Here is a 26,742-nt window from a genome sequence, read left to right as displayed (position 1 = left end):
TGTTAGCAGATATTAAGCAGACAGTCTACTAATACTCTGTTTAGAGTTAGTTGACATCTAGTTTCAAAGTTACTTATAGTTAGTAGAATGTCTAAAGAGGACTATCGAAATTAAGTGTTACCCATATTTTTTTGTAAATGTCTCTCCATTGCATGTCAGAGTGGAAATTTAGTGTTTTTGATTTCTCTTTTAGCATCAGAACCAGTTGATTTTAGGAGTGATGGGGGTGGATGTGTCTCTCGATGATATCAAAAGATTGACGCCCCGCTTCACAGTGAGTACCCAAAACAAAAACGATTTCAACTCAAATACTGTCAGCATTGCATCTGGTTGTTGTTCCAGTCTCATAAAAAGACTAAAAAGGGACCTATTTAAGGGATTAATTTTTTTTACCTAAAAGCTGAAAATTCTGTGATTATTTACTCTAGGACTGCGCCGACTGAATACATTTCTAGTCGTCTAGTAGTCGTTCATTTAAGCCATTAGTAGACTATTAGCACATTTATATTACTTAAATATATACTGAGGAGAATACTAAACCATAATGAGCGTTTAATATATAGGCGTAATATAGCCTATTCTGCGCTCAAGCGCACGCATAAAGCTTACCGCAAAGCGCCAGCAAAATTAATGACCATTATGCATGTGTTGGGGAAAAAATAGCAAGGAGAATTTTTTATTATTTATTAGTAAACTAGTTTTTAAAGTCATTCACAGAACTCACATTACCCAAAGTAAAATGTTCAAATTGGGCCTACACAACACCCATATCTGTTCACAATGCACTTTAGGTAGCACAGACGACTATTTGCACGCCATGTGGCATTGCCAACCAGTTCAGTCTTTTTGGATTACAGTCACTGAGACACTCTCCACCATCATGAGCCACAGAATCCCATTATCCCCAATACTTTGTCTCATAGGCGACCTTTCCGAAATCCATATCTCACAAAAATATAGGAATCCGTTGCTCATCTCTCTAGCTGTCGCTAAGAAAGTAGTTCTCCAAAACTGGAAATCAAAGAAATCTTGCCACATCAATCACTGGATAAATTTAATCTCAGAATATATTTCAATGAAGAAATACAACGCACACAGAATAAAGCAAATATCAGCCTTTGAAGATATCTGGTCCCCCTTTTTATACATTTTTTACATCTTGACATTTCTCAATATGGCACAAACATAACTATAAGCCGTGTATATTACCAGACACATACCTCACCCCTTCTGTTACTGCGGCTATCACTTCATACATACATATAGGCATACACTATCCACACTCATGCATAACATGTTTTCAAACCCATTTTCCCTCAAACACCTTAACCGTGATCAACTAATGTACATCTCAGATCAACAGGAAAAAAAATTATTTGCTCAAGTTGTGTTTTTTGTTGTTGTTGTCTGTCACCTTGTCGTGTCCTATGTTATGTGTTACACTTTGTACATGGTGCTATAATCCCCCCTTCACTTATGTACCCAGGGTCTCACTAAACGGGGTGAATAGTTACGCTATTCATAGTTACTGTAATAGTAATAGTTACTTGAATAGTTACTGTATATACATTTATTGTCTGTATTGTAATATATTGTGTATATAATTTTTTTGCTTTTTTTTTTTTTGTTGCTTTATTAAAAATAAAGTTGTCCTCCAAAGAGGAGGGGTGGTGGCGGGCAAAAAAAAAAAAAAAGAAACTAGTATTTTATGAGTCGGTATCGGCTGCAAATATGAAGATGATGCTGACTCGCCATCCCGGCTGTGTAGTGGACAACGCCTATAGAGAGAAATGCAACTTTCATATGGATTACATGACCAGAGAGTATTTCTTTTCAATTTGAATTGGTTTGTTTAAAAGTAGACATTTCAAGCTTTCTATAGATGTATTTCTCATGCATGGTTGGCAAGATGCCTATACGCGGAGTTTTCGGTTCATTTTTGTGACGCGCTCCACCGAGACGGCAGAAAGCAAAGTGCATCCTGTTTGTTTTCTTTATTTTACAAAAGCACAATTTGATGTTAATGTGAGTGTACCCAAATAAAAGTACAGTTTCGAATGATGTATTACTCTTATCTGTATGACCAAAAATGACTCGGTATTTTAAGTTGTTTCCGCTGTTGTTAGGAAAAAAAATGCAAGTGATCGCGCCGGCGCCTCCATGCCATGAAGCGTGCTAATACTTTAGCTTCCACACTAAATATGCGCCTAATAATAGCGCATATTTATCTAAGTTAACGTAAAAGTGAGCGGCCAAGTAAAGTTTTGAGGTCGATGGATGATATGCGAAAATATGGATTTCCTGTCCGACATACTGTTATTGCCACAAGGACCCGCCGTTAACGACCTGTCCCTCACGTACTGTATCACGAGTTTCTTTTGTTTTTTTTCTGCAACCAACCGACTAATACAATTTTGGTCGGCTAAGCCTCTTCTAGTTGACTAACGTTTAGTCTACTATTAGGGGGCAGCCTTGATTTACTCACCCTCTAGTCATTCCAAACCCAAATCCGCCTTTTTTCTGTGGAACACAAAATTAGATGTTTCTATGAATGTTCACACTGCTCTTTTTACATAAAACAAATGCAAATGAGGATTTGGCTGATGACAAGCTCAAAAAATGACAAAAAATCACCACAAAAGTATAAAAAAAAAGTGATACATTTTGATACTTTCTTTATTTTTTTATGTCCCCAAAGAGCAATTGGTTTTGTAGCAAGACCAGCATACAAAAAAAGACAATTTACAATACAATAAAATAAAATAAAATAAAAATAAAATACTACTCAAGACAACAACAGGACCAAACTACTACCTACTTTCATGTCCACTACTGTTCAAAAGTTTATAGTAATTTTTTTTCAGGAAGGACACATTAAATAAGTCAAAGGTGTGTAAGTGTTTCCAATATTGTTAATAACAAGAAATGTTACTTCAGCAGCAAATCAGCATATTCAAATGATTTCTGTAGGATTAAGTGACACTGAAGACTGTAGTAATGATGCTGAAAAGTCAGCTTTGCCATCACAGGAATAAATTACATTTTAAAATATATTAAAATAAAAAAAAAGGCACATTTTAAATTGTAATCATATTTTTACAATATTACTGTTTTTATGGTATTTTTAATCAAATATATATATGATAGTCTTCTAAGCATTTAATAATCTTACCAGCTGCAACATTTTTAACAGTAGGCTAGTGTAGAATAAAATATAAAGTGTCAGATGTGTCGCACCAGTTTGACGTCAAAGAAGAGATGTGAGAATTGTATGGCTTCAAAATACTTGGAATATAGTGCATAAATCACACACACACACTAATTTTATGGGGCTTTTATGATACTTTCTTCTCAGATTTGGTGGTTGACAGCCCTATTCACTTTCATTGCATGGGGAAAAAAACTTTAGAAAAAAGAAAATCTGGTTTTAGGACGGCGTGAGGGCGACGAACGGCGACGAGTTTTAATTTAGGGTGAACTGTTCCTTGAACGCTAAATAATTCGATTTATAAGGGAACAAAGTGAAACTCATGTGTTAGATGTTTTCTTTGCAGACTCTTTGAGTCGCTGTAATAAGAATAACACGGCATGCATAAGATAAATGCGCTATTGTTCTGCGGTCTGCCGTCTTGCGGTTTCGCCTCCTTACAGTAAGATCGCTCTTAAGAGGACGTAAGCCCTTGTACATTACATCTGTTTGTACTTACATTTGATTTGTAAATGGTTGTGATTTTCTGTTAAGCTCAGAGGAATGTTTCCAGATGAACCGACACATTTGATTAACGCTAAGTGCTCAGGGGTGATTGACAGCTCGGCTCGGCGTTCTCAGGGGATATTAGACAGTACCCCGCTAGTGAGGGATTAACCACCGCATCTCTGAGGAACCAGGTCCATTTGGTCTAAGCAGGGATTTGGGTTTGATGGTGGTCTTCTTATTCTATGTGTCCTCACTATTCTCCTTTTTCTGTTTTGTTTATTTCAGATTGGTCCTAATGGATATTATTTCGCAATCGACCCTAACGGTTACGTGCTGCTCCATCCAAACCTGCAACCAAAGGTACCGAAGCATTTTCTCCACCCAAATACCTCAAATATGACATCACAGCACATTTATGACAGATGACGAGGTTTTAAGGTTGCTTGTGGTGGAGAACCATGACATGCTTGTCTCATGTTAAAATGTTTCTTGCTTGTTTGACATCTATTTGACGCCTGTAGTTCTTGTATCTCTCTTTCTTTCTTTCTTTCTTTCTTTCTTTCTTTCTTTCTTTCTTTCTTTCTTTCTTTCTTTCTTTCTTTCTTTCTTTCTTTCTTTCTTTCTTTCTTTCTCTCTCTCTCTCTCTCTCTCTATATATATATATATCTTTATCTCTATCTCCCCTTCCTTGTTTGTGTATATGTGCTGCATATTTATATTCATTCTCACCTCTTAAATCATGTATTTATATCAAGAACGTAACCAAAGTTTGAAGACTACGCCAAATTGAAATCCCAAACTGAGTATTACTATTCTGAATTTTCTCCTTCCCAATATAGATGCTATATTAGATTTGACATGGATGTTAAATTAAATATAGTGTCTACGTCTATCTTTTTTTTTAATCTTCAAATAAATGCTGTTCCTTTGAACTTTCCATTTCTCAAAGATTCCTGGAAAGAAAGAAAAAAAACACTGTTTCCACAAAAGTAATGAGCAGCACAAATGTTTTCAACATTGATGATAATAAGTTTCTTGAGCACCAAATCAGCATATCGTCGCTGCCCGATGAAACTCACGTATGTCCAAAACGGTTACTTTTCAGGAAGGGAAAAAAACACCATAATTCAAAAGCAGTTGAACGTAGCGTTGTCATACTTGGTACGGCATCTTTAAATGTAACCATATAATTACCAGTGTAATGATATAATCCACATTTGACCAAAATCGAGTTTAAATGGACATACGTGCATATTTTACAGTAACGGTGGTCGATACGCGTTCTTCCGATCATTAATTAGAATGGCCAAGTCGCGTTTCATATTGACAGATGAATAGGCTACGCTCAGTTTATTAAATAGCCTACGTCTCAGTTTATTAAATACGCTCAGTTTATTAAATGTCTCTTGCAAACTATGAAGGGACAATGAATCAATACACTCATTGCTGAGCCCAGGGCCGGCGCGTCCATATAGGCGAACTAGGCTTGCCTAGAGCGGCACTTTTGTAAGGGCTGCAAAATGTGGGCCAACCGGGAATGAACAATTCACAAAATAGGCTAGGCTATTTGATCATATAATCATACATAATCAGAGAGTAGCCTTTTTCTTTTCGTTTTGAATTATTTCGTTTAAAGACTTTTCAAGCTTTGTGCATTTGATGTATTTCTCATGTCTGTGTGAGGCATACAAGGTTAAGTTAGGATGAGATGCGCTCCAGTTAACGTGCAATGCAAGTGACCGCGCGGGCGCCTCCATGATTATATTGTCTGCTATATATTTTCTTCTTATTTATTGAATCCACTCCAGGCAATTGGTTGATGAAAAATGGATTCAAATTAAGATACAATTTATACAAAACGAAATTCACTTTAAAGAAAGGTTTTCTACAAAATAAAACTTAATGAAGTGGTCAAAATCATGTCTGACACTCCATGTCTCAAATTGTGCATCCTATTACTCGTGCTGTTCACTTTTCATAAATCAACAAAAATGGAAGAAAAAACAACATAATATTTTAACAAATATGAAACTAAATGCGCTCATTTAATGGCTACAACAGTATAGTAGACCTACAGACTCTTTTTGTATAAATTGCTGCACATTCATTTAATTCTGAATTTTGCACACACAAGTTGAAAGGCTTCAAATCATGTTCACGGATAATTGTGGGTGCATTTATTAATCATTATGATACTAAAACAATAACAAAGTAGGCTATGCTATGTAGCCTACAAAAAAAGCTGCACCCTTTTTTTTACATTTCATCTTTCATTCCGAAATGAACGAAAAAGTACACCGACCCAACATGTATTAGCCTTTTTACCCGTTATCAATCTAAATTAATCTCGTTTTTAATTTAACTTAATTTCGTTTTTCTTTATTTAAATTTCGTTTTTTTCTTTATTCAATTTTCGTTTTTTCTTTATTTAAATTTAGTTTTTCTTTATTTAAAATTCGTTATTCTTTATTTAAATCTACCCTTTACTGTGTCAGTAATTTATTAGTCAGAAAAATATTAGACTACCTTAAAAGTAGGCTATTGTTAACAGACCCGTGCGTTAACATCTCAGTGACAATTACTTCCTCTAGACCATTTACCGGTAAATAACAGTTGTGAATATATTGCGAATATATAATAAACTTGAACAGTGTTGTCAAAAACAAACATTTGCTTATACTTTACCTCACAGAGTTATTCGGCTATACAATCCTGAGCTTCCAGAGACGCTTAGACCTGCGAGATTGCCTCCACAGGGCGGGAGATACGCGGCGTGATTGACAGCTTTGACACCAAATGGATATACGTGGAAATCAGATGACATGATTTCACAACTTTTAATTGGTCATTTAGACATGTGAAGCATACTGTATACGGAAATGAACCTGGACATTCTATCCGTCGAAAAATCTCAAAATCGGCAAAATGGACATACGCGGTTTTCATCGGACAGCGACGATATTAGGATCAATGTGCCTATGAAGACTGAGTAATGATGCTGAAAATTCAGCTTTGCCGTCACAGGAATAAAATACATTTTAAAACAGTTATTGCAAATTGTAATGATTTCACTAAATGATAAATTAAAAGTTCTGTCAAAAAACTCTAAATGGTTTGGCACAGGCCGATAGGTCCTTAACTCAATCTGCTTGCAATCACATCTTTCTGTATAGGGCACAGCTGATTGGATACTGCTGTATCAGCAGCCAATGAGCTTGCTGCCCAACTTTCAAATACTTGGTCAGCGTCTGTTTAGCAGTTTGCAGTGTGCTTTCAGAAACCCTCCACCTTCCCCAGCTCCACCTGTATAGATCTGCTACAGGTAATTCATGTACGCTATATTGTACAGCAGCAGCATGTTTTACTTGCTCACAGCAGCAGCAGTGTAGTATAGCAGATCTATTTCTCCAAGACCAAACATATTAACATACCATGCCAAACCCTTCGAGAGTTATCATGACATAACTGTTTTACTGTATTTTTGATCAAATAAATGCTGCCTTGATGAGTATAAGATACTTAAATGTCTTACGGACTCCAAACTTTTGAACTATAGTGCAATCTAGAGCTGTGCAAATCTTATCAGATATGAATATAAAGCATTTTTATCTCAATATTGCATTGATGCTTGAAGTCATTGTATCAGTATTTTTATTTAATTTATCTCCCACAGTTCCACCACATAAGAAAAAATAAATCAATTTGGTAAATCAGAATTCTGATATATCAAGGTAATAATTATTTAATACAAAACCATAATTATTAGATAAAATGTCTTAATTATAATATTCAAAATAATAATTATGACAAAAAGTTGTGATACAATTTTACACTTTTGCCAATTTTACCGATATGTTGTAATATTTGTCATATTTATTTGTGTTATTTGATGGATATACAGTAGGTTTCCATATAGGTGATGCATTGAATTATGCGTTGCACATTGCAATACCCAGGCCTAATATTATCCCTTCTGTTTTTTCTTCCATTCATACGTTTTTATAGTTAAAACCATATTACATTTGTCAATCTTATGAAACAAACAGGAAGATCAAGCAGCTGCGAGTGATTCAGCTCATATCATTATTGACAAGTGTGTATGACCTCATATGTAAAGCTATAGATTTAGAATGTATGAACATGCATTTGCGGTGTGTAAACAGGCGCTCATTTAGCTTTTCCTTTGGATCGGAGCATGCAGCCCCTTACCTTCAAATCGCCCAAAGTAATACACGTGCTTCTGGCAGCGAACCTGCATATATGTTTCTCAATGCAACTCGACTACAATTTTTACATATCTGTCTATTTGCAAGTCCCTTTGATTCTGGTATCCCACCACACACATGGGCCGGTCTGTATTTCATCTTTTAAGAATGTGAAGGAGAAAAGAGATCACGTGTGTGCGTTCAGGGTCATAGTTTATCCTCAGTCTGGATGGTAAAAGCACCGTCTATCACCTAGTCTCAGACAACCCCAGCCCACCATGACACCCTTGCATGTTAAGGAGGAAAATGCATTATATATATTACGTCTGGTCGGACATAGATTGCAAATCGTTTAGACATTTTCTGATTTAAGCTCAATATGCAATCGTAAAGAGTTATATATGCAGGGCTCAACAATGAGGATGACTCGGGGGGCCAGTGTAAGATCTTCAGTTCACCGTAAACATTTGGTTTAGTTTGATGTATTTATGTTATGTAATTATAATTGAAGGATGTATCCAAGGTAACGTTATCTAGCCTGCTAATGTAGTACTTTGTTGGAATTTGTGGAGAATTTGACTGTGATAGTAATGGAAGTGTCAAACAAATCAGTAATGTTTTGCACCATACTGTATACCATTCCTTTAAAAAAAAAAAAAAGTGTTTTTATGACAATGACAATTTGACAATGACAATGACAATTTATTTATACAGCACTATTGAAAACAACAGCTGTTGACCAATGTGCTTTCCACATAGACTCACAAATCAATAAGGAACTTTATATTTAAGTAACATGTAAGCACATATAAAAACACAGTCTTTAATCAAAAGCTTTTGAAAATAAATATGTTTTAAGTTTGGATTTAAAAATAGTAAGAGATGGTGACTGTCTTAAGCTAATTGGGAGAGTATTCCAAAGTCTAGGTGCAGCGTTGCAAAACGCTCGATCTCCTCTGCGCTTTAGCCGCGATTTTGGGGTAGACAGTAAGGCCAGATTTCATAGTTATATGAAATATACTTTTTTTTATGTATATGGGCATTTTATGTTTTTAGTATTATTGTTAATCAAAAACCTTTTGAATTAGCTCCATTATTTTATTAATTGTATTAAGTACATAACAATTATTTGTCTATTTTTAAGAAGATTAAATCATAACTCAAATTGTATACACTAACATTCAAAAGTTTGGGGTCAGTACAATTTATTTTTTTATTTCATTTTTTTATTTTTAAAGACAGTAATACCTTTTTTTTTTTGCAATGCTGCATTGAATTGATCAAAAGTGGCATTGTTACAAAAAAGTCTAATCTATTTGACTCTATTTCAAATAAATGCTCTTTATTTGAACTTTCTATTTAGTACATCTACCACCAAAAAAAATTATTAAGCAAGACAACTGTTTTCAACATTGATAATAATAAGAAATGTTATTTGAGCACCAAATCAGCATATTAGAATGATTTCTGAAGGATCATGTGATACTGAAGACTGGAGTAATACTTTTTATTTATAAATAAAAATAATACGTTTTATTTACAAAGCGCGAGCTGACATGTAAATTTGCAAGTCATCGGCATAACAGTTGATAGCTGAGACCATAACTACGGATAATGTGACCAAGAGGTAACAAATAAGTATTGAACAGAAGTGGTCCAAGAACAGAGCCTTGAGGGACACCTTGAGAGAGAGAGAAAAAATGAAAAGATTTGAAGTTTTGGACAGTAATAAAACATTGTCTATCAATGAGATATGATATAAACAAAGATAAAGCACTACCCGTGATACCGATAGCTGATAGCCGAGATGTGATGTATGTGATGAGGTACAGTGTCTAAGGCTGCTGTTGAGTCAAGCATGATGAGAACAATCAGGCAACCAAAATCAGGAGATATTAGGAGGTCATTAGTAATTTTTACCAATGCTGTTTCAGTGCTGTGGCCTGACCGAAAGCCAGATTGATAGGCAGCAAGAATATTGTTAGCAGAGAGATGAGCTTGTAGCTGCGAGGCAACTACTTTTTCAAGCAGCTTAGAAACGAAAGGAAGATTAGATATAGGTCTGAAACAGATTCATAACAGAAGAATCCAGCCCTGGTTTCTTTAAAATAGGAGTGACCGCAGCCATTTTTAATGATAGCGGGACAGACCCAGAAGAAATAGAACAGTTGATCAAATGAGCAATAGGAGATGAGATAACAGATAGGCAGCTTTTAAGAAGTGAGGTGCTGGATCTAAATGACAAGTAGATAAGTAGCTTGAGCAATTAGTTCACTAACAGAGGATGGGCTGGTAATAGTAAAGCTAAAGAGGATGTGCTTTATGGGCTGAGGTGAGGACCAGTTAGAGGAAACATCTGTTTGATGTTGAGGTCAATTGAGCCATTAATGAGGTGCGTTAAAGGGTTAACAATTTTAGCAGTGGTAATTATGGAGGAGTAGTATGCTGTGCATGTGACATTAAGAGCAGACTTGTATTTTAGCTGGTGAGATTTAACATTGTGATAATTAATAGTAGTTTCGTGAAGAGGTTCAGGAAGAGGGAAGTCAAATCTAACTGTTATCAGCTTATTATCAGAAATACCAGTTTGTGAGCCAGAGACAGAGACATTATTAATTCCTGAAGTGCAAACAAGATCAAGTGTGTGACCACGGGAGTGAGTAGAAAAGTCGTCATGTTGTACAAGACTGCAATTATCCAAAGTTAATGTAAGGTCATTGGCATTAGAACAGACAGAGTCAAAAGGGATATTGAAATCACCAAGCATGATAACATAAGAGGATACAGCATAGGCCAGAGTAAGTAGTTCATTGAGTTCAGAGACAAAAATCTAACAGAGACTTAGGAGGACAATATATTAATATGATCCATCGCTCTACCAGCTGATGCAGTAATGATGCTGAAAATTCAGCTTTGCCATCACAGGAATAAATTACATTTTATAAATTTGATTAGAATTTAAAATAATTATAATTGTAAAATTATAATAATATTTCAAAATATTATACATAAAAATTAAACAATCTTTAAACCCCAAACTTTAAAACAGTAGTGAATATATATTTTCTGATGCATATAATCAAAGATTCAATAGAACAAAATTATATTATATTTTTGAGATATTTTATTTGAGAGATTTCTTCGCTCTTTCAGCTGTCTATGCTTGAGAACGCCTGTTTTGTGAATCAGGGCAAGTGCTGAAACATGTCAGTGTTATTGCTGAAATTTTAGGTCAGAGACATACAATGTTTGCTGTTAAATATACACAAAAATAACAAAGCTCCAGGTCTTATATATGGAGAGTATTAACTCCACAAGCCTGTCAAATCAAACATACAGAACACATTTCCATCCTTGGCGTCAGTAAGAACGACTGTTATGACATATTTCCATCTTGCCTCAAAGATCCATCCTTCAGCTTTTGGTTTAAAAGAAACAACATAGACTCTGAGGTCCCTTCCCCTCTCTGTCGCTTCGTATGGGGAAAGCCTTTGAAAACCCTTTACCGAAACAAACTCGTAACATACTTTGCAAACAATGCTCTTTTTAATGAGCTCATCTATATTGGTAAAGGCAATAAAAATGCAAGTGCCATTACAAACATAAACGCCAGTGTTATTGCTCCCAGCGGACTCCATGTCCGGAACGGTTGGTTTTACTTTAGTTTGGCGAGCCGACTCTGATCACATCTGAAGGCTTGATCTCTCAAGGACAGATGTTGAGATGCGATCGGGTACGGCCGCAGATCAAGCAGGCTGATTGAGAGAGACACATAGGCATGGATTGAATCTCTGAACCGCGGATGCCGTACTTAACCCTGAGCAGCGCTGATATGCAAACACAAGCCCCTAAACCATGGGGTGCCAGATCTACTGGAAACAGTTCAAAGTGCTCCACCAGTATCCAACGGTGCAAAACACATGACAGAATTTGTCGGTTAAAGTTAAGAGAATGCGACCACTTCGAACGAACTTTGGAGAGTCTTTCAGGGAGACTTTGAACACTGCAGGAAGAGCTAATTTGATTTTGACAGTGTAGAAATTGAACAAACCTCTCTTAGTATGTCAGCCATATGTTGTCTGCTCGCCAGAGAGCCAAATAATTGTTCAAACAGTAGGAAGGCCTACACGATGGGAATCGATTTATAGTGTGCACTTTTATTTCTTTGAAACCTTCTCATCTATGATGGATTGCCGTGTTTTACAATAACAGCATTGTTAACAAGTGTGGTCTCTTTCAATGCTTAAGTCAGTTTTTGGCACCCATAAATAACTCTCTTTCTGTTTCCATGCACTGAAACCCTCTCCATATATCTCATTAGAACAGGATTCAGAGCCGTCGCCGCAGGCTAAGTAAAAAGCTGGCTCTTACGTTCCCTGAGGTGAGACCATGCAAACTGTGGTAGATCCAGTTAGTCTTGTCATAGAAATAGAGAGAAATAGTGCTAAATAAATCTTTATAGTTGTAGTATGATATCTAGTATGCCTACCTAACCATAATCTTAGAGGTCTTGTAGTAATCTTGTATGAGCTCATTTGTAGTTCCAGAACCCAAAATCTCTGGGTATGTGATAGTTATGTAACGCTACAAATAGCTACATTGTGCACGACACATAGATTGACTGCAATCATTTTTTAAAATGATTGCATAACGTCTCGGTTACGTATGTAACCCTAGTTCCCTGATAGGGAACGAGACGCTGCGTCAAACGCTGCGGGAACGCCCCTGCGTTGTGCGTCATGAAGCACGTATGGAATCAGCCCAATGGAGAGATGAAACGTCATAGGCGGGTGACGTCATCGACCAGGAAACTATAAAGCACCCCAAAAACACAAGCGCATTAGCTTCTGATAGGCTTGAAGGAAGCGCTAACGGGAGTGCCGGGAGTATGGCGGAGCGACGCAGCGTCTCGTTCCCTATCAGGGAACTAGGGTTACATACGTAACCGAGACGTTCCCTTTCAAGGGAACTTCGAGCTGCGTCAAACGCTGCGGGAACGCGAATACCCACGTCGCCATAGGACCAAATGACCGTCATGTGAGACTAGCGCACAGAGGACGAGAGCACCTGTGCCCCAGGGGTAGAGCTTAAGTCTAGGTCATAGAACTTAATAAAAGTATGCGGTGAAGACCATCCAGCCGCATCACAAACATCACTCAGGGAAACCCCCGACAGAAGAGCTTTAGAAGCAGCCATAATCCTGGTAGAGTGAGCTCGGACAACCAAAGGTGAAGGCTGGCCAGCCGAGTCATAAGCAAGTGAGATAGCCTCGACCACCCACTTGCTCATTCTCTGTTTAGACGCAGGACACCCTTTCCTGGGTGGCCCGAAACATACAAAAAGTTGTTCTGATTTCCTCCACAGGGCAGCTCTGTGGACATAAGCGTCTAATGCCCTAACAGGGCAGAGTGAATTAAGTTTCTCCTGGTCCGATGACATAAATGGAGGAGGACAGAAAGCCTGCAGAACCGTAGGTCTAACGATATTAGTAGGGACCTTAGGAACGTAACCTGGTCTAGGATGCAGAAAAGCTTTAACCATGCCAGGTGCAAATTCCAGGCACGAGGGTGAAACCGACAGAGCCTGCAAATCTCCGATTCTTTTTAGTGAAGAGATAGCAAGTAAAAAGATAGTCTTAAAAGTGAGAAACTTCTCGGGAACTTCTTCGATAGGTTCAAAAGGAGCTAGGGAAAGACCTTCTAATACAATGGCCAGATCCCAAGTCGGCACCCTCGTACGAACTGCTGGCCTCAGCCTCAAAGTGCCACGGAGGAAACGAGTTATAAGCGGGTGACAATTATAACTCGTGACCACTCGATATGACAATGCGTGGTCTCCTTGGAAGCGAATAGGTCCACCTCGGCGCGACCGAAACTCAACCAAAGGAGCTCCACCACCTCGGGGTGGAGTCTCCATTCCCCTGGCCTCGGCCCCTGCCTCGACAGGGAGTCTGCTACCACATTCAAATACCCAGGAAGATACATTGCTCTCAGAGATAGTAGCTTCCCTTGGGACCACAGGAGGATCTGACGGGCCAACTTGTAAAGCCGGCGAGACCGCAGGCCCCCCTGATGATTTATATAAGAGACCACCGACGTGTTGTCTGATTGAACTAACACATGATGGCCTCTCAGGTCTGTTAGGAAGTATTTCAGAGCCTGAAACACAGCCAACATCTCTAGACAATTTATGTGCCACGATAGATGATGATCCTGCCACAGACCTTGGGCTGGGCGACCACTCATGACCGCCCCCCACCCTGTGAGGGAAGCATCCGTCGTTAGCGTTATGCGACGACAAAGAGCCCCCAGCACAGGACCTTTGGATAGGAACCAAGTTTCTCTCCACATGACCAGAGCACGAAGGCAGCGCCGCGTGACTTTGAACGTGCGGAGCGGATTTCCCCTCGGGGAGAATCCCTTGGTCCTGAGCCACCACTGTAGCGGTCTCATGTACAACAGGCCGCAAGGTATAACGTTGGACGCTGCTGCCATCAGACCCAACAGTCTCTGAAACTGCTTCACAGTGAGTAGCTGGCCTAGCTTCACTTGTTTCACAGCTGAGAGAATCGAAGCGATGCGGGTCGGAGAGAGTCGCGCCCGCATCGAGACAGAATCCCAAACAACACCCAGAAAAGTGGTCTTCTGGGAAGGAGATAATACACTTTTCTTTGCGTTCAGCCTCAACCCCAAATTTCTGATATGAGCGAGGACGACATCTCGATGCCGAACCGCCATCTGCTCCGTCTGAGCTAAAATCAACCAATCGTCGATGTAATTGAGAATACGAATGCCCTGAAGCCTCAGAGGCACTAGTGCTGCATCCATGCATTTCGTGAAAGTGCGGGGAGATAAAGCTAGGCCAAACGGAAGAACCCTGTACTGGTACGCCTCGCCCCCGAAGGCGAACCTCAGGAACTTCCTGTGTTGTGGAAGGATGGAAACGTGGAAGTACGCGTCCTTCAGATCTATCGTGACAAACCAGTCCTCGGATCTGATTTGAGACACGATCTGCTTGATAGTGAGCATCTTGAATTTTAGCTTCCCTACTGAGCGATTCAATATGCGCAGGTCTAAAATTGGACGCAACCCCCCATCCTTCTTTGGAACGATGAAATATCGGCTGTAATAACCTGACTCCAAACTGGGAGGAGGAACCCGTTCTATAGCTTCCTTTTGAAGGAGCGTTTTCACCTCTTGTTCCAATACCAGAGCCTGCTCGGGGCCCACCACTGTGTGCAGAACCCCTCTGAATTTTGGTGGACGACACCTGAACTGGATAGCATAACCCTTTTCTACTGTCTGCAGGACCCAATGAGATATTTTTGGAAGGCTTTTCCACTCTGCCAGAAATTCTACTAAGGGTACCAGTCTCTCGAGACTGGCCTCTGGTGTAACTTGAGCAGCAAACGCAGCGCCCTGTAACGGCGCACCGGCAGGGAACAACTGGTTTGACCGCTCTGAGACCCTCCTCAGAGGGAGCGAGCGTCCCTCGGGAAAGCGCTCGCTGGGATCGTCTGTGCCCCGGCATAAAGGCGGGGTTGGCAGAACGAGCCCCTGAGGGCACCGAGGAGGAATGGGCACCGTAAAAAGAGGTGAACACCTTTCCGCCTCGGTGGGGACCACCCTCAGTATCCTGAACGCCTTGGCGTCAGGACTTCTTCTTAGCCGAAGCCTTCTTAGCCAATATAACTGTCCTCAGATCAGTTCTATTGCTAGAAGGCTTCGGCTGAGAGTGTCGCGGCTGAGCCCACTGTCCAGCAGGGGGAGCACGAGACGCGACACTCTGCCTCTGCTGCGCTCTATGTGATGAGCTCATAGACGGCCGGGGCTGCTCCCGCCCAGCAGCCCCAGGGACGTGAACTTTAAGGGGAAGAAACTTTTTAAAAGCTGCAGTTTGTTTCTTTTCTTCCTGGAATTTATCGATAACTGAATTTACAGCATCACCAAACAAACCCAGGGGAGAGAGAGGAGCATCTAAAAGAAAAGCTTTTTCTTTCTCTTTAATATTGGTTTGATTTAACCACAAATGTCTTTCTGCGGCCACCAGAGCTGCCATAGAACGACCCACTAGCTTGGCCGATTCTCTGGTGGCACGCAGGGATAAATCAGCAGCCTGACGCAGTTCGCGAACTACGTCAGTACTGACCTCCTCACTCTCACTCACGTCCCTTAGCAGATCAGCCTGGTATGCCTGCAAGATTGACATAGTATGCAGGCATGACGCAGCCTGACCTGCTGCCGAATATGCTTTACCCACCAAAGCCGAGGTGTTTCTTAATGGCTTGGTGGGTAATGCCGGTGCCTTAAAAGATGATGCTGCTTCGGGGGAGAGATGGCTCGCAAGCGTCTCTTCCACACGAGGCAAAGCACCATAACCATGAGCCTTGGCTCCCATTATATTTGCATATGTTGAAGTCTGGGGACTAAACACTCTATATGACACCGGTTTTCTCCATGATTTCGACACCTCGGTGTGGAGATCATGGAAAAACGGCAGGCACCGGCGTGGAGGCTGCACACGTGACGGCAAAAATCTCTCATCCAACTTTGATTTAGAAACAGACTCCTGTCTAGTCACTGGCCATTCAATATTAAGTTTTTCAACAGCTCTTGTTAAAACCTCCATAAGCTCATCACTTTCGGGAGTGTGGGGTGGCGAATCCTCCACATCTCCCTCAACACTGACAACATCCAGCTCCTCAGAACTGGATAGCTGCAGCATTGGTGCCTCAGCCCGAGCGGAAGAAACCGCAGCGCGTGCTTCCGAACCCGGGACTGAGGCACTGGATCTCACAGGTGAAGGGAGAGATAAGGCAGAGCCCGTCTCAAACCCCGCTGTGAGATCCATCTGCGATCCCCACGATAAGCGCCGCCGCTCTGCCTCGGCAGAAGCGGGACCCGAACCGCGGGGAGCGCGCACCGAACCGCTCTCCTCAAAGAGCGCTCGGCGGGAGCGGAGCGTCCTTAACGGCAGACGCTCGCAATGCTCACAGTCTGCCCCCTCGAGAGCAGACTGGGCATGCTGAACTCCCAAACAAACAACACAAAGATCATGTGTATCCCCGCTCGTTAAATAACGCGAGCAGGGAGGAACACACTTCCTAAACTGTTGTTCGTCCGCCATATCTCTCAATATAAGGATAAATTGTTTGTGTGGTGCAGGGTATGTAAAGACAGACAATATCACACAGGGACAGATTCACATGTAGCGCGACTGAAAGCACAGAAGCTAATGCGCTTGTGTTTTTGGGGTGCTTTATAGTTTCCTGGTCGATGACGTCACCCGCCTATGACGTTTCATCTCTCCATTGGGCTGATTCCATACGTGCTTCATGACGCACAACGCAGGGGCGTTCCCGCAGCGTTTGACGCAGCTCGAAGTTCCCTTGAAAGGGAAATATAATTTGATCAGTTCAAAAGTTTGGGGTACGATTTTTCATGTTTCTGTGCCAAGGCTGCATTATTTGATCAAGTAAGTAAAAAACAGTAATATTGTGAAATGTTATTACAATATTAAAATAATTAAAAAAAAAATAAAAAAAGCAGCCATTACTCCAGTCGTCAGTGTCACATAATTCTTCAGAAATCATTTAAAAATGCTGATTTGATTTTTTTTAATAGAAACTGTAAAAAATACAATTTTTATAGCAATTTAATTGTCTGGACTGTCTTTTTTGATGATTAAATTCATCCTTTCTGAATTAAAGTATAATAAAAAAATATTACTGAACCCAAACTTTTTTACTTTAGTTGGATAATACTATATATTTTTTTATATATATATATATATATATATATAAAAATAAATATTTAAAAATATTAATTTGTACATATTTATTTATACACACACACACACATAGTGGGAGCCAGCATTCAAAACACAGCATATGCTTATGATCAGTTATGCTGGTGTATTGAGCAGGGATATGACTTCAGTAAGTGTGTGTAATGGTTATCAGGAGTGCTAGCATGCCATCTGATGTTTGTTTGTGTCTACAGAGTGAGAGTTCACTGAGATATTTCCTGTCTGGCGGATCAGAAAGATAATGTGTTTTATTTGTTCCAACCATTACCAGATATACTGGAGAGTTCAGCCTAATGTAGCACGTTCAGCACTTGCATCCAATGCATATCTCAAGCAGTTGGTATTCATGTCATGTGCTTGTAATCTTAAAGGATTCAGTAATGATTTCTTCATACGGCAGGTCTGTGTTCTCACTTGACCTCCATTTGTAATGCGAACAACAAAAAGATGATTTACTGTCCAAGTGAAAGCACACGAGTGAAAAATGAGAAGGAGAAAAGGGAAAGGAAAACATTTGCTGAAACGGTACATTGCCTGTCCCACAGTGGCGTTATGGGGAAATGGACATGCCTGACATGTTTCGGCAAATTCTGCTGCTTTTTTTGGCTCATAATTGGCCAAAAGTTGCCTTTTTCTTCTTTCTACTTTTCCTTTACAATATTAATTACTACTAATATAGTATTTTTATTTTTTTTGTATCACATAGATTTATTTAAATAGATAATTTGTTAGCATCTCTGATTTAAAAAAATATATACATCATACATCTGTTTTGTGTCATATGTTTTGTAAAACTGGCATTGCCTGTGTATTTCTGGATAAGGGGGGATTTGGGTGGGACTCACTGGAACTTGTATACATCTTTCTTTCCTGTTTATAAAAATACTGCTGCCTGGTCAACATATTTGGCATTAAAGATGTTTGGACTGGCTAAAGATGGCAACTCGTAAGATTTTTTGACAGCTTTTTAGAATCATATTTTATGCATTAGATTATAGTAGTATATTAAACCAAGTGTCATTTATTTTAAACAAATATACACAAACAAAACATTGTGGATGTATTTATTTTGTTTAATCTAATAATACAGTTTTTTAGTGAGGCATAAATATCCATAGTTTTAGGGGACATTATTTAAGCATTTAAATTTTAAGTTATCTCAACAAGAAAAGTGCACGATTAACAGAATGGATGTTTTTTTTAATTGGTGCCACTTATATACTCAGTCCATGAGTTCTGTATCTCTCTCTTAAACACTGCAATTAGTGTGATAATAGGGTTAGTCACGTGACTCTCAGAGGTGCGCTATTATCATCACGTTCAACATAAACAGCAACACCCACCTCAGCGACATGACATATTTATGACTGACGTTGGTGCAATTCAAGCGCAGGATATCATAGCACATGGTAGAAAAATAGTTTACATGTTTTCACAGTCTACATAAGAAGTGCCAGACATCATATGTTTTCATATGTCTCTCTCACGCTCTGGTAGATTGAGGCATGATGCCGACACATGTCAGTCATATCTGGACGATATGTGAGTTCCCCCGGGGGGGCGGTAGTGGAGCAGAGGGCGACCCCGACACTTTGAAATCCTTCCTCAGTTTTGTCTGTCTCTCATTATGCGCCTGCTTTCATATTCAGTCCTTTTCCTTTGATTTCCTTTTCATTTCTTTCTCATTTATACTGTATGTTTCTTTTTTTTCTTTCTATAATCTGATTGTTTTGTCTCATCTCTGTTTTTGATTCTCACATATTTGTTCTCCTCATCCTCATCTCTGCTCGTGTTCACGCTTGCTCTGCTCTCTGCATTTTACATGTAAGATTCCGACTGCCTCATTTCACGTTATTATGTTTCTTACATCATAGATTTGATGCATGTGCCAGTGTTGTTAATGTGTACAAGTTCAATGCGATGAGCAATACAGATGAATGAAATCATTCGTTTCCAAGAGCAAAACATTGTTTCTTGGACTTTACAGAAACAGAATATGACCTCATAAACTGGAACGAGCCTCAGTTTTGTTAAGCAACCCCGATTTTAATATCTACATGGTTCTTGCTCAAAAACATGAATCATAATTTAACAACCACAATGTAATGAAATAGGTATTCATGCGAACAAATATGTTTACAAATTGTCTGCACTTTATATGTTATGATACAATACATGTAGATGTAATCTGGTTAAGTCTGAAAAAAGAGAGAACAAGATTTTCTGTTATTTCATGTTTTCATGCAAGTCATTTTTTTCAGAGGTATATAAATATTCACTTGTTAGTGTGCAGAAACAATCTTCTTCTCACATTCTCTACATTTCTATATCGTTCAAAAATGTGAATGTTTATGAAAGGGGGACACAAAGGAGATTACATGTAAATAAAATACAGATTTTTTTTTTTCATGAAAGTATTGAGTTTAATTTATTTTCTTCCATTTCTGTGTAGAAGGACATATTAATCAGAATTATGCCTCCGTAAATGAACTTTTTAAACACTGTATATTTCTATAGCTCAACAGAAACTTTCACTGTGATGTATTGTAGACCTGGAATACATTAACACTCAATCCAAAGCTGAAATTAAACTACACAGAGAGATATATATGTTAACAGCATTCGGTTCTCCTCTTTAGAACCCCAAATTCCAGGAACCTGTTACACTGGATTTTCTGGATGCAGAGCTGGAAAATGACATTAAAGTCCAGGTATGGCACAACACACACATACAAACACACAATAGCATGATCTCACCATTATTATTTTATTGCTATATTGATGAAACACCTGAGAGGTTTTTATTCAATGTGCAAACTCTTGAATTATGGTGTTTCAGTACTTATAAATGTTCTGATTTGTAAGTTGTGATTTGATAGAATAGAATAGAATAGAATAGAATAGAATAGAATAGAATAGAATAGAATAGAATAGAATAGAATAGAACAGAACAGAACATAATGTCTGAGTTTCTTGAATAACTGTTTAAACCATTTCAGTTACAAAACGTGCTGAAAAGCCCCTTTTGCTCATGGGATGCATATTTAGCATAGATAGTAAGGATTTATGTGAGTAGTTGACATTGTCTGACCACACAAGTCAAGGAACATTTTTTTGTTGTTGCACAAAGTGAAATGTAATTGCAGATGAAAATGTACATTAGTATTCAATGAGCTCAAGGAAATATGTCACTGTAATTTCTTTATTAAAATGCTCCAACATTTTTGACGTTATCATAGTTTTTGGATACTATTATGGTAGTAAAATTGGCAATGGTAGACACCTCTGTGATTCATATACCATGGTATTCAACGTATCTTTAAATGTACCATGTAAATACCGGAGTATATGAATATGGTGTTGATATATTAACAATGATCTTCTGATCTCTCTCAGATACGGACTTTGATGATTGACAGAGACCCTGGGGAGAAAACGATCGAAACGCTTGTGAAATCTCAAGATGAGGTGTGTAGATCTTCTATAATTATTCTTCTGTACCATATTTTGTCCATATGTGGTTCAGTTATACCTTTCATTCTAATTTCAGAGATACATTGATCGAGGAATCAGGACATACACCTGGGCACCAGTTAATGGGACAGACTACAGGTTTGAGTTATGGCATTACCTATGCAAAGTGTTTCCTAACTCCCATAAGTATTTGTATGTATAAAACACGTTGTCTTTTTCTTCTCTGTGTGGGTGTTCTGCAGCCTGGCCTTGGTCTTGCCTGAATACAGTCTGCATTACATCGAGGCAAACCTGGGGAACACTATAAAACAAGCCATGTGTGAGTACCGCCTGTTCGCCCAGAACATACAAACCTGCTCCCCATGTTGAGCAAACACACTATCATTTACTAAAAAGATCAGATAGAGCCTTCGGTATGCAAAGCTATTGTTTTATGAAATAGCTGAGACTGCTTGCAAATATTTTTCATCGGCTCGCAAGAGAGGTCTGCCTGTTTGTGTGTGTGTGTGTGTGTGTGTGTGAGTGTGAGAGTGTGACCTCGATTGTCAGGGCTGCTCTCTGTATTAAACTGAGGTCCAGCTGGTCTCCACCCATCCTGAGCACTGTAGCCAGGCGTTTGATCTGACTCTCCCCAGCACACAGGGGCCCCGGCTGGGAAGAGAGACTGCTAACGCTCCCTCCCCTCTGGACATGTGCTGTTGAGGTCCAAATCTGCACACATACACAGACGCTCAGCTCATTTAGAGGAATATTCTAGGTTAAGCTCTATTGATATAGCATGTGGCTTGCTGTCAATTTGGCAGAGAAAATGACTTCAGCTTGTACCTCGTTGCCCCATAGACTTTTATTTCTGTATCGTTTTTTTTGTTTGCTTTTATAAACCCAGGTACACGTCAAACTTATTTTCAGTGGTAATTGACAGGTGCTGTCGATAAAGCTTAACTTGTACTTAAGCCAGAACATTTCCTCATAGGAATAGTTCACCCAGAAATTAAAATTGCCATTATTTACTGACTCTTGTGTGGTTCCAAACCTGTATTCTGTTATTTTTCTGGAAAACATAAAAGGAGAAGATTTATGTTGCTTCTTTTTATATAACAAAAGTTCATAGTTTAAAAAGAAAAAAAATAATTATACTAGTATATGCAGTCTATATGGTTCCTGCCTGTCTTTTGAAGCCTTATGAACAGACCAGAGTCATTATAGTCATGCTAATCAGTGATGTGAATTCGAGAACCAGATCAGTCTGATTCTTAAACTGGTTCATGAAAAGAACCGGATCAAAAGAAAGATTTGTTTCCGATTCAGATGAAAAATGTCAGAATGTTGAATAAATAATGACTTTTTTTGCCCCATCTTTGGGTGAACTATTTTTTTAAAACAATTAAGATAAACAATCCTGCACACACACATTTATTCTTTGTAAATGGACGTGCAAAACTAAGTTTTTCTGTGATCTCTCCTTTCTGTCTTTCAATCTTTAAATGACAGCACAATGGGGCAAGTACTATCTGTCTGTCTGTCTTTTAAAGTTCTGTCACTGTATGTTCTCCGGATTTTACCTGGTGTTATTGAAATTATTTACATTTATTTACGCATGATTTTAAGTTTGAGTTCTATGCTTAACTCATTTGTTTGTTTGAGTAGCCTCATTTTTTATGCATGGTCTGTGCAAAATCAGTCGATTAATTGTTGACAGTGTTTGGTGCTTGTCTAAACATGCATGCACAGTTAGATATGTTTAAAAAAGATGTCCAAATAAAAGATTCCAATTTTTATTATCCATGCAAATATAAACCAGCACTAATTGCTAGGGTATTCTTATTGACTTCGAGGATTTTGCTTTGTGCTAAGTTGTTCTGAGCAGTGTTGTTTTTACTATTATAGTATCTATTTTGTACTAGTTTTTTTTTTTTTAAGTTTTCATTTTAATTTAAGGTTTAGTCATTTTTGTTATGTGCTTTTGTAATTTTTATAAAATGTTTTTTTATTTCTATTTAGCTTTAATTTATTTTTATTTTATATTTAGTTATTTTAGTATTTCAACTTATTTCAGTTAATTGTCAATATTATAATTTTCATTTAAGTATTTTAAGTTGACATTTTCTTCTAATAAATATATTTTCTTTTATTTCAGCTTTATTTTAATTACCAAGATTTATTTTTTATAGTTTGTTTTACCTAACTCTTTCCCTGTCATTTACAGAATTTTCCGGCAATCCATATTTTCACTTTTATATGGTATGGTGCGCTATAATGCATTTTCTGAAAGAGTACATAATATCCGGATCAAAACACAGGCAAAGAAGAAGCAGAAACATGCGATAGAAGCATTGCTTATGCAAATGTAAAATTATGCATTCATCAAACATTAAACATCATATAAATCAAAACTGCTTAATGTTACCAAATTAAATGTCGACACAGGATGAGATATAGGACTGTTCAAGCTTTGGGGGTGTTGATGGACTCGATCTACTCCATCTATGTTTTGATCATTGCTCTGATTTTTTTTCTTTTCTTAATAAAGTAGAGGCTCTGTTCTTTCTTTTGATATATTGTATGTTCATACAACAAAATATTCTGGGGGCCATGACATTTTTGTGAAATTTCACACTGTCAGTTTTTGGGATTGATAACCGCATTTACAGGTATGAGTCCTGAAATGTCCCGTTCACACAGCAACTTGCAGTAGCGTCTTGAATACTGTCTGTATGAACGTGCAACAAGAGTCAAGCCTGTATTCTCTAACCAGTAACCAAAGTGACCATGACCAAAGTAATATCAAAGATTGTGACTTCCATAAGTCTTATCACTTTTAACACGACAAGAATGAACTGTGTGTGAACGTAACCGTATTAAGGACTAAACTACAGGACTGACAACCGTATTCTGCTGTCTTGTGAACGTGGTCAATAACAACACTAGTTCTGAGTGGTTCTTGTTGATATGCGGTTGCTGGGTGGTTTCCAGGGTATTTCTATACATTACAAGGGTGTGCGGAGTAGTTACTAGGTCATTGCTAAATTGTTGTTAAAGGGATACTTCACCTCTGGAAAGATGATTGTGTATTTAAAAGGGTAATTTATATAGAAGAAATGTGAAATTATTTTTGAATTTGGAGCTTTCTAGACTGAGAAAAGCCAGAAAATGTATTTTTGGCTCATGTGGATGAAAGACAACAACTCCCAGAATGCACTTGCTTCGCTGCCCTAGGAGGCCACGCCTACCGGTAACAGAGCACAGTAGTTAAACAACAAGTCTAGGCTACTAGTGAGTCTCCGTGGTGAGTCTGCCCGGGATTTCGAGATCGCCCAAAATGTACGGGATTCGGCTTTTGCGTTCTACAGTCGCCATTCATTATGTTTACTGTGGCGAGCAGGACGAGGCTAGGGCCGCGGGAGAACGGCGCGAGGCCGGTGGCGTGATTACCGATGAGCGACACCTGTGAGACGCACCGCAATGGTAAAACGCACATCAACCGATCACTTGTTTAGCGTTTATGTAAACGCTACATTGAGATTCACCAATCGGAATGACTTCAGTTAGATTGAAACAAAAGGTGTGCATGTAAACAATGAATGGCGACTGCAGAAATCAAAAGCTGAATCCAGGACATTTTGTACGATCTCGACGGCCGGACATGTCCAGGAAAAAGAGGATGGTAACCCCTACTACTCAGCTTTCTCCACAGACCAAGAGCCTGCTAGCTTAGCTTCCAAAAAAAGATGGCTGACACTATGTGTACATTCTGTGAGTGAGATCCCACCCTCTATGGGCGGGTTGAAAACATGCGGAACAGCTCCTTCTACTGACTGTAGTCTTTAACCTCTGGCCAAAAAATCCTCCGATGACGCAAAATGACGATTTTTGCGTCATCGGAGGATTTTTACCAAGCCAAAAAATACAGAAATCTCTCGTCTCAAGGGGATATGAGGGTGGAAAGCATGGTAATTTGAAAATACTGCAGGTTTTCTAATACAAAGCTTAATGCTAAATCCTGAAGTATCCCTTTAAGGGGAACTTGGGTGGTTACTGACTCAAGTAAAAAGACCCCACCAATATCTCTCTATGATATTCTGGTCTCTAGATATGGTCCAGGTCCCTCCTTTAATTTATATCTATGAGATAATCATAAGCCCAATTTCTTTGAAAAGTAATAGCACACCTCTCCTCAACAAGCCGTAAGATTTGATGTATCATTCAGGTCTGTGGCGCGAAGGATTGCGAGATGAATAATGAGTTTTATTCTTGCAACACTGCACGTGTAGAAGGATCATACTAGAATGCAGAGCTCTGAGCCAGAAGCATTTTTCTCCTTCTCACTGTTCATCAGGGTCATTATTTTAGCATAACGGTGCTTTGTAAGATCACATAGCTTTAACTTTAGTCATAACAAGCAAGAAAGCCAACAAAGGAAATTTAAGCTTGTGAAACAATGAGTAAAGCAGGTTTGGAAGACTGGAAGGGGCCACAGAAGGTCATATTGTGGCTTGTAAGCAGTAGCGTTCAGCTACTTGAGGCACCAGCGTTCACAGGAATTTGATGTTTTGTGCGCAAGTTATAATTGTTCATCTAATTTATTACGTGCAAGCGTGTTTGGGTGTGTGTTAATGTGCTAAAACTGATATTTCTGTCTTCTGGATTGTGCTACCGCAGATATGGGTATCTCTTTCTCTCTCTTCTTCCCTATATTCCCTTTCTCTCCATTTCTTGTTGTAAAGGATCCTGGCACAGGTTTATAGGCTCGTAAAGAGGCAGGTCCATATGGTTATTGAGAAAGGGGAAAGAGGCAGCGGTGCAGAGGTTAGGTCTTTGCGGTGGTCTTCAGAGTGCTCCTGGATACCTTAGAAGCCCAATTCCACGCTTTGAGAGCTCCACGGGGCTTGTTTGACCAAAGCTGAAAGCCGAATGTAAACTTCAGACAGGCAGAACGAGAGAAGTGTGGCTTTTGGGAGCCGTGTAGAGCAAATAATGAGAAGAACAGGTGAACGCGGAGTTCTCTCGAGGGACGTGTCCTTACGGCTGGTTGTAACCAAAAACTGTGATGATGCACTTGGCTGCTTGGACCGCAGACCCTGGACTAGACTGGTCCTTACATGTTCTGGTTGTTTAGGCTTGATTAGCCTCAAATGTGTTTTTCACCAAGTACCCAGAAAGTGTTTGTTGGAGATCAGAGATGCGTTAGTTTGAGAAGAGAAGAATCTGAAATGGTGCGAATTATATTGATGGCAAATTCAGTGCAGATGTGAAGTCTTTAAGTTATTGACACATTGGACAGAAGCTTCAAACACCCATTTGAACACAAACAAGGGTCTAACACCATCCTGTTTTGACACAGACACACAGACCATATTATGTGGGCCTTACTGTCATCAGCAGATGAAACCTTGTTTTTTAATGATCAAAAGCTCTCCTAATAGCAATAACGAGAGTACAGCTAATGATGGCCTGTGTGTAGATGCAGACGACAAGGCCTCCCTCTAAGTTTAGGGTTTCTAGATTTAATTGAACAATGCTCCCTATAAAAAAAACATTTTTTGCATTTTTTGAAGGACC

The 26,742-nt window shown here is 39.0% G+C and overlaps 1 protein-coding gene across 2 annotated transcripts in view; it reads left to right on the top strand.

The window, feature by feature from the left end:
• The window catches only part of LOC130094860 (voltage-dependent calcium channel subunit alpha-2/delta-1), a 146,224-nt gene that overhangs the window by 99,661 nt on the left and 19,821 nt on the right, over nucleotides 1-26,742 (top strand). For both annotated transcript variants that reach the window (XM_056261391.1, XM_056261390.1), the window contains exons 17-22: nucleotides 194-274; nucleotides 3,983-4,057; nucleotides 20,349-20,420; nucleotides 21,106-21,177; nucleotides 21,260-21,321; nucleotides 21,426-21,502. In XM_056261391.1, the coding sequence (XP_056117366.1) occupies nucleotides 194-274; nucleotides 3,983-4,057; nucleotides 20,349-20,420; nucleotides 21,106-21,177; nucleotides 21,260-21,321; nucleotides 21,426-21,502 (439 nt within the window). The remainder of the gene's footprint in view (nucleotides 1-193; nucleotides 275-3,982; nucleotides 4,058-20,348; nucleotides 20,421-21,105; nucleotides 21,178-21,259; nucleotides 21,322-21,425; nucleotides 21,503-26,742) is intronic.

Source organism: Rhinichthys klamathensis, unplaced genomic scaffold (assembly GCF_029890125.1).
Source record: "Rhinichthys klamathensis goyatoka isolate OS25496 unplaced genomic scaffold, OSU_Roscu_1.1 h1tg000181l_1, whole genome shotgun sequence".
Lineage (NCBI taxonomy): Eukaryota > Metazoa > Chordata > Actinopteri > Cypriniformes > Leuciscidae > Rhinichthys > Rhinichthys klamathensis.
This window is presented reverse-complemented; position numbering and strand designations above follow the sequence as displayed.